An 8,679-nucleotide genomic window follows, 5' to 3' on the forward strand; every position below is an offset into this window, starting at 1 on the left:
ACGAACGATGAACTTTAAATCTGATATAAAAATAGAATAACGATAATGGAAAGAAGAATAGAAATAATAATGGTGACGACGACTGTAATAATGAATGAAGATAATGACTTCAACGGCTAGACAGAGGCAAACGGTGGAGACGAAACAGATCGATGGTGAAGATTGAGCGGCGGCGGAGGAACGACAGAGGCAACAATTTATATATAAAAGAAAACGAAGAAAAAAAAAGAATATCGTGTTTGTTCTATGGTGGTGGCTAGGGTTTAGGAAGAGAAGAGAATAATGAAAAGAAAGAAAACGTAATGAATTTATCAAGGTTATGAGCGGAAGGTTATGAGCGGGTGTTTATAGAAACTGTATAAATGAAATATTTAGACCTGTGTACCGGATTTTACAATGTAAAACTATAAGTAGTAATTTTAAAAAGCAAATCATATCTTGATTATTTTTACAAAAAAAAAAACCCTAATTTATATGACAAGGAACTACAGGTGAACTCAAACAAGTGAATACAATAGTATCCAACAAACATTCCATAAAAATTTTGAATTATTTTTTAGATAGTATTGTCGAGACTGTTTAAATATATTTGTAGAAACCATTCTAAATTATTTCAAATCTTTATTAACTTTTGGCAAATTAATACATCATCTTTTGATTTTTTGCAATTTTAGCACCGATCAATTTCCCGTCAGAAAAATGCTGATGTGAACGCTGAAACAGTGGTTATTCTGGTGTACACATCATCATTTTTCTCTATTTTTTTTTGAAAGAAATTGATCGGCGCTAAAATTGCAAAAAATTAAAAGTTGGTGTATTAAAATTAAAAAAAATATATATTAAATTTACAAAACATGTTAAAGTTCGTGATATTTTACGCAATTAAATTTATTTTAATTTTTTTTTAAAATAAAAACAAAAAATCATGCCATTTGATTTAAATATGAGAGAGGAGAATATAAATTATAATTTCGGAAAATGTGGTGGCGACAGAAACCGCGGCGAGTAGTGGGGGAGCTGGTTTTACGAACTCTGTGAGGCTGCCACTTACCGAAATAATCGTCAAGTTTTTCCCTCTTTTTTCAGAACTGCCATTCCCTGAACTGTTTAATCATTTTCGTTTTATTTCCTTTAAAAAAAGAAAACAGTTAAACGTTCAAACACGTAATTATCTTCTTCTTCTTCCTCTCATTTACTATAAATTTCCCAATTTCCTCTTTGATTGCTGCACTCAACTTCCTCTTCATCTCTTCTTCTCTACCGCCACTGTTACTTCTTACTTCACATCACTCAAAAACCTGAGTTTTACAGCTATGGCTCCCAAGTTAGCTCGAATCCCTAGCATGAGAGATCGCGTGGAAGACACTCTCTCTGCTCATCGAAACGTTCTCGTTTCTCTTCTGTGCAGGTTATTACTATTTCCTTTGTTACTTATTATTCTTGCTGCACTCTGTTTCTATTCATGTAAAAACAGAGCAGTGGTGAATTTTGTGCATTAATTTGTTTTTTGGGGTATGGATGAAGGTATGTGGAGCAAGGAAAAGGAATACTGCAACCGCATACTTTGATCGATGAGTTTGATAATGTTGTCACCGATGAGGAAACTCATCAGACGCTTAAAGAAGGTCCGTTCGGTGAAGTACTTAAATCTGCTCAGGTCTCACTCTCTGCTGCACTTTTCTAATTTTGTTTCGGCACGCGAATTTTTTGTTAGTGTTTGATGATAATATGTGTGTCTATATTTTGCAACAGTAAGTTCAAAAATTATAAGATCGGCAATTGCCTACCATACGCTATTTCTAGGTCTGTCCATGTGTTTAAAGCATATGAGTGTTGGCACTTCTGATGTTTGTAATTAGTTCACTATAATTATCTATCTGCAATGGTGAAAAGTAGATCATGCCTTGACTTTTTGTTTTCTGTATATGTTGGCTATAGGAAGCTATAGTTCTGCCTCCATTTGTGGCGATAGCCATTCGTCCAAGACCTGGTGTTTGGGAATATGTTCGTGTGAATGTTCATGACCTCAGTGTGGAACAACTGGATGTCTCTCAATACCTAAAATTTAAAGAGGAACTAGTTGATGGACCGTAAGCAAATATTATGATTTGTCCTTTTATGACTATTTATAATTTGTATTGGTTATGATGTTGTTTGTTCTGCATATGTTTTTACAGGTCTAATGATCGATATGTACTTGAGCTTGATTTTGAACCATTCAATGCTGGTATTCCTCGCCCACACCGGTCTTCATCTATTGGCAATGGTGTTCAGTTCCTCAATCGCCATCTTTCGTCCATCATGTTCCGCAACAAGGACTGTTTGGAACCTTTACACGATTTTCTTCGAGCACACAAATATAAAGGACATGTAAGTTTATTTTGAAAGCAGCTAAGTTAACTCTACTTTTCTCGATAATTTCGACCTTACTATGTTTAAGATTTTATCATGGCTTGTCTTGATTATAACTGGAACTAGAACCCACTGGTTTAAATGGCATGGGCGTGGCATAAAGGGATGATTGACTTTGAACAAGCATCAGGAAATTGTGGAGACAAATGATTGAATGAAACTTACGTGCAGGCCTTGATGTTGAATGATCGGATCCATAATATATCTGGACTTCAGTTTGCGCTTGCTAAGGCAGAAGAACATATTTCTAAGCTTCCACCTGATGCGCCATATTCGGAATTTGAATATAAGTAAGTTTCTCTAAATGTTGTGTATAGTTCTCATGGAGATTGTAAATGAAATAAGTTGTGGCACTGGCACATTATCATTAATTTTCATCATAGTTCCCCTACTTCCTACTCTTCTTTCGATACAGGTTACAAGGATTGGGTTTGGAGAGAGGTTGGGGAGACACTGCTTCACGGGTTTTGGAGATGATGCATCTTCTCTCGGACATCCTGCAGGCTCCTGATCCCTCTAATCTAGAGACGTTCCTTGGGAGGGTACCAATGGTGTTTAATGTTGTGATTTTGTCTCCACATGGGTACTTTGGCCAAGCAAATGTGTTAGGATTACCTGACACTGGTGGACAGGTGCTTTACATTTCTTTCGTCCATCAATCGATATGAGAAAACTGTAGGCATGAAAACTCTCGTCACTGCTTACCATAGTCATTTTAATTTATATTCAGCCCCATCCCTATTCTTCTCTCCACCAAACAAAATGTTAAAGGGAAGGAAGAACTGAAAAGCCGAGGATAGAATTTTCAGTTAGAATTCTAACATTTCTAGGACATGCGATCTCCTTTAATCCCGTTTTAACTAATGCTTTCTAATTTACTTTCAGGTTGTTTATATACTGGATCAAGTGCGTGCTCTGGAGAATGAAATGCTTCTTAGAATACAGAAGCAAGGCCTGGATTTTAAGCCCAGGATTTTGATTGTAAGCATATTTATACATCACTTAGATCAATGTTTTATTTTGATCAATATTGATTTCATTTCTCCTAGTAATACATTTCCTATTTCTTCTTCAAGGTCACCAGATTAATACCTGATGCGAAAGGGACCACATGCAACCAGCGGTTGGAAAGAGTTAGTGGAACAGAATACACACATATTCTGCGAGTTCCTTTTAGATCAGATAAAGGAATTCTTCGAAAATGGATCTCAAGATTTGATGTTTGGCCGTACCTGGAAACCTTTGCTGAGGTAGGACACATGGTGTCAAACCATTTCTGACACTAACTATTAATACCTTTGATTTTTGAACGATATATTAGATTGTAAAGTTTTCGACTTCTTTTTTACTTGTAATAGAAATTAACTGGAGTGTTAATGTCTGCTTTGACATTCCTTTGTCTTTGTCATACTATCTCTTCAGCATAAATTTCTTATCAATTTTATACCCCATTTCAACTGCATATCATGACCTGAATTAGCATTGCAATGTGTATTCAGAATGAAAATTATATTCATACTGTTTTGTTCTTTAGCTCCCTAAATTTGTTCAAACCTTTCAGGACGTGGCAAGTGAAATTATTGCAGAGCTGCAGGCCGTTCCTGATTTTATTATAGGGAACTACAGTGACGGGAACCTCGTTGCTTCTTTGTTGGCTTATAAAATGGGGGTTACACAGGTTAGGACTGATTGTTTGTCGTTGTACTGAAGCAAGACATTCAAAGTCTCTCTTAAGGGAAAAATTTGATATTTTAAACTTTTCTTTGTGTAGTGCACCATTGCGCATGCCTTGGAGAAATCCAAGTATCCAGATTCAGATATATATTGGAAAAAGTTTGATGAGAAATATCACTTTTCATGTCAGTTCACTGCTGATATCTTAGCCATGAACAATGCAGATTTTATCATCACCAGTACCTACCAAGAGATAGCAGGAACGTAAGTGTGTCCTCACTTCTTTCTGCTGCATTATATATAATTTCTACTACTTTCGATAAGAAAAGATCATATCAGATATAATGACTATATTGTGTATCGTCTTCTTATACTAAATACTTGGATTTTGATAGTCTTTTAAAAGTCTGCAAAATATGAAGGTGGAACAGTAGAAATAGGTGGGCAAACGATGTTCTGATGACTTGCACTTATGATTAACAGCAATGAGAATATCTATTGCAGCTTATATGCAGTTAAAACTGGGATTTGCTGAAAAAGGCTAGCATAACTTGATTAATTTTTGTGCTACATGCATACTTCTCATCTTCTTTACTTCACTTGCATGCTCTTGTGCAGGAAGAATACTGTTGGTCAGTATGAGAACCACACTGCTTTCACTCTTCCAGGGCTATATCGAGTTGTCCATGGCATTGATGTTTTTGACCCAAAGTTCAACATTGTCTCTCCTGGAGCGGATATGTCCATTTATTTCCCGTATTCTGAAAAGCAAAAAAGACTTACGTCATTACACGGTTCAATAGAAAAGATGTTATATGATCCTGAGCAGACCGAGGAGTGGATGTGAGTCTCTTTTTGATTTTCGCTATGAATGACAACCCTAAAGATTATTAGTAGTACCATGAAAAATCTGATTAAAAGGTCTCCTAATCATACAAGCATGACTTGAATTATGACAATGTTGATCGAAATCCAGAGTATAAGGTATTGGGGTTATATTATTCTGATAGTTTCTTTTACTTTTTACAGTGGAACATTAAACGATAAGTCAAAACCCATGATCTTTTCCATGGCAAGGCTGGACCAGGTGAAAAACATAACTGGATTGGTGGAGATGTATAGTAAGAATACCAAACTGAGGGAGCTGGTAAACCTTGTTGTGGTAGCTGGATATATTGATGTTAAGAAATCGAAGGACAGGGAAGAAATAGCTGAAATTGAGAAGATGCATGACTTTATGAAAAAATACAAACTGGAAGGGCAATTTCGATGGATAACAGCCCAAACCAATCGAGCACGTAATGGTGAGCTCTACCGCTATATAGCTGATACAAGAGGAGCTTTTGTGCAGGTAAGTGATTGTATTGTGCTTTGCCATTGTTGAGAAGAATTCAGGTACTTGATGCTCCTGCTGTTTGTGCAGCCTGCGTTTTATGAAGCTTTTGGACTGACAGTTGTGGAGGCCATGACTTCCGGGCTTCCGACATTCGCCACTTGCCACGGTGGTCCAGCAGAGATTATTGAGGATGGTATTTCCGGATACCACATTGATCCGTACCACCCTGATAAGGCAGGTGCAATTATGGCAGATTTCTTCGGAAAGTGCAAAGATGATCCAAGCTATTGGGATAAAATCTCTGATTCAGGGCTCCAGAGGATTTATGAAAGGTTAGTTTCCATTAGTAGCTTGTTCAATTATTTTTAGCGTCAGCAATAAGAGGCTTACGCGATGTTGTAAATAGATACACATGGAAGATTTACTCTGAGAGGCTGTTGACATTGGCTGGGGTATATGGTTTCTGGAAGTATGTGTCCAAACTCGAGAGGCTTGAAACTCGGAGATATCTCGAGATGTTCTACATTCTCAAGTTCCGTGATTTGGTGAGTGTTTGCTTCACTGCTGTCTATGCTATTAAGTGCTGCATTGTTGGTTGATTGCAGTTTTTAACATTGCTGATGACAATTCTGATTGGCTTGTGCACTGCGAGTGAAATTTCAGAGAGACATAATTCTCAGATTTCAAATAAATTATTACGCAATAATTATCTCATGCAAAAAATGTGTCGCGTCTTTTTACAACATACCTCTCATGTGTTGACAATTTTTCACTTTTTTATTTAAACAGTCAACACATGCCTAAAACAGGATCCACATGTTTATAATTGGGATAGAAGTGGTGTAAAATGATATGGCACATTGGTTGTATTGGATGATTTTTCGTTACTGCGAGACTTTTATTCTTTATCACTAACTAGATGGTGCCGTAAAAGATTCTCTGTATACATGTTCGGACGATTAGCATCGGATTTAACTTTTCGTGCTTTATTGTTTCAGGTGAAAACCGTTCCTTTGTCAATTGACGAAAATTAAGCTGAACTTCGCCTACTTGAGCCAGATTAGCAACATCAAATGGTAATGACAATAAATAAATAACTGTTGCCGTGTTTAGCATGTATAACATTCGGTTATGGCGCAAAATTATGCAAGTGAAACTTATGTAAAATGAACGATTGTGAAATACCGTGTATTGTAGTTATGAATAAATTGAGTTTTGTTCCTTCAGTTTATGAATAATAATTCTGTTGGATAGTCTGTATATATAAACAAACAAGTTTCTCACCTTGCTTTAGAATTAGTAGAATGGAAGGTGTTTTGTCTATTTATCACCAGAAAAATTCATCTCAAGGTCTATATGTACCAGTACCATGCGGTTGTTGTTTTCTGATTTTTAAAAATCAATTGAGAGTCGTCAGGTTTCTATACTTTCATCTTTTAAAATTATCAAGTTCTTAATTTAACAAAACTAAAAAAAAAAAAAATCAATTCTCAAGTCCCTATTATAAGGATACTGAAAAATAAAATCACAAAGTTCATAAGTTACACATCAGCTGTAAAAAAAAAAATACACGTCCATTAAAAGTTAAGTCAAAAACATAATCTCTCAATTCTTTCGGCCGAAAGAATTCTATCCATATGAAATCGACTCCTAAAAGTTTCAAATCCAACCATGGTATCATGGTGATAATTATTAGTCAATAAGGACATTCTAGTCATCTAAAATGCCATCTAAAAGCGATCTACTACATTAATCTAGAAAGAACTAGTTGCAAATGGTTACACAATTTTATAAATCTAAAAAAAATACAAGAAGAAATTATAAATCTATAGCAGATTTACAATATAAATGAATTTATAAAAATTCTATATTAGTTAATTAATCTTCTATACGAAAATGCAAAAATAAACTAACATTCGGCTTGGACGATCCACTTGTTGCAGGTATCATTAAGTGATCTACTATTCGACATTGTTCCCGTTGTTCATAGAAAATTCATGAATTATCCAATCAAATGTTAGAAGAATAAAAAAATTTATAAAAAGAGAGAAATTTGATGTTGCTAATCTGAAAAATTTATAAACTGAAAATATGTAGAAAAACAATACTTAAAATGATAATATAAGGTAAGAAACAATTATTTGTTGCAAAAATAAAATGATTTAGTGGTAGGGAGAATTAGGGTTGTTCATTCGGTTGGTTCGGTTGGTTTATCAAACCGAACTGAACAAACCGAACACCAGAATTTGGAGAAATTTTAAAACCAAATCCAACCAAATTTTAGATTCAAACTATATTAAACCGAACCAAAAAAACATTAGTTTGGTTCGGTTAAAAATCAGATTTTGTTATTATTTTAAAAAATTAAAAAATTAAACAATTAATGGAGTAATGATGTTTTATTTATGCTTATTAGTATATTTTATCTATTATAAAAAAAATCTATTAACTTATATTTTAGGTATAATTAAAGAATAAATGAGACATTGGAAGTCTATTTGTCAGAATCGGAGGCCTAATTGTTCATTTTTAAGATATTGGAGACATGTTTGAATCTTTCCGAACGTTGAGGGCTTACGTGATATTAGAACCAAACTTTAACAGTATAAATAACTCTTTTTCTTTTAATTTTACTTTAATTCAATCTAACTTTGATATAAAAAAAATCTCATACAATTTATTTTAAAAATTGATAAAGTAATAGCCAATTGATCACAAAGTGATAAAATTCAAGGATCGGTTAATGATAAAATAACTTTGGAGTTAATTGGTCATTAGTTGCAAGTTCATGCCGTAAATTGATATCTACTCTTTCCGTCTAAAACAAAATTCTCAAATAGACTCAGTCCACCACGTCATCTATGGATTAAACTAATCATATCATAATACCTCATTAAAATGAGGATGTTCTTTTTTTTGAGGAAAAAATGAGGATGTTTTTGTAATATCATTATTCAAAAATGTATGCAAATAATAAAAAAAATTACAAAAATACCTTCATTCTAATGAGGTGTTATGATATAATTGCTTAGTAACGTGATAGACTGAATTTACATTACAATTTCTCCTCCGTCTAGTTTAAAAAGTGACATAGTTTACATTAATTAAGAAACTATGTCTATTGTGTATTTTCATTTTATACCTATTAATAATAGTATTACAAGTTGTATTTAGAATTATAGTCAAATTTTAAAAAGAAAAATGAAAATAAAAGTATTAATTCAATGTAAATTAGCAAGCAAAATACAATATAAACT

General features: G+C 34.0%; 1 protein-coding gene across 1 annotated transcript; it reads left to right on the forward strand.

The window, feature by feature from the left end:
• Positions 1 to 980: 980 nt before the first annotated feature.
• Positions 981 to 6,648, forward strand: LOC126685727 (sucrose synthase 3). The gene is made up of 15 exons (XM_050379659.2): positions 981 to 1,408; positions 1,525 to 1,657; positions 1,939 to 2,090; positions 2,178 to 2,370; positions 2,584 to 2,702; positions 2,828 to 3,044; positions 3,298 to 3,393; positions 3,489 to 3,662; positions 3,974 to 4,090; positions 4,184 to 4,350; positions 4,705 to 4,929; positions 5,116 to 5,437; positions 5,510 to 5,754; positions 5,829 to 5,967; positions 6,421 to 6,648. The coding sequence occupies exons 1-15, from the start codon at positions 1,314 to 1,316 to the stop codon at positions 6,454 to 6,456; spliced, it is 2,430 nt and encodes an 809-aa protein (XP_050235616.1). The 5' UTR covers positions 981 to 1,313; the 3' UTR covers positions 6,457 to 6,648.
• Positions 6,649 to 8,679: the final 2,031 nt, after the last annotated feature.

Source organism: Mercurialis annua, linkage group LG6 (assembly GCF_937616625.2).
Source record: "Mercurialis annua linkage group LG6, ddMerAnnu1.2, whole genome shotgun sequence".
In the NCBI taxonomy this organism is placed as follows: Eukaryota; Viridiplantae; Streptophyta; class Magnoliopsida; order Malpighiales; family Euphorbiaceae; genus Mercurialis; species Mercurialis annua.

Bases quoted from the DNA above. Each gene is read 5' to 3' on its own strand.
- LOC126685727 (XM_050379659.2), top strand. From the start codon at position 1,314: ATGGCTCCCAAGTTAGCTCGAATCCCTAGCATGAGAGATCGCGTGGAA. The intron at 4,351-4,704 runs GTAAGTGTGTCC...GCTCTTGTGCAG, and splicing joins TACCAAGAGATAGCAGGAAC to GAAGAATACTGTTGGTCAGT. The intron at 5,755-5,828 runs GTTAGTTTCCAT...TGTTGTAAATAG, and splicing joins CTCCAGAGGATTTATGAAAG to ATACACATGGAAGATTTACT.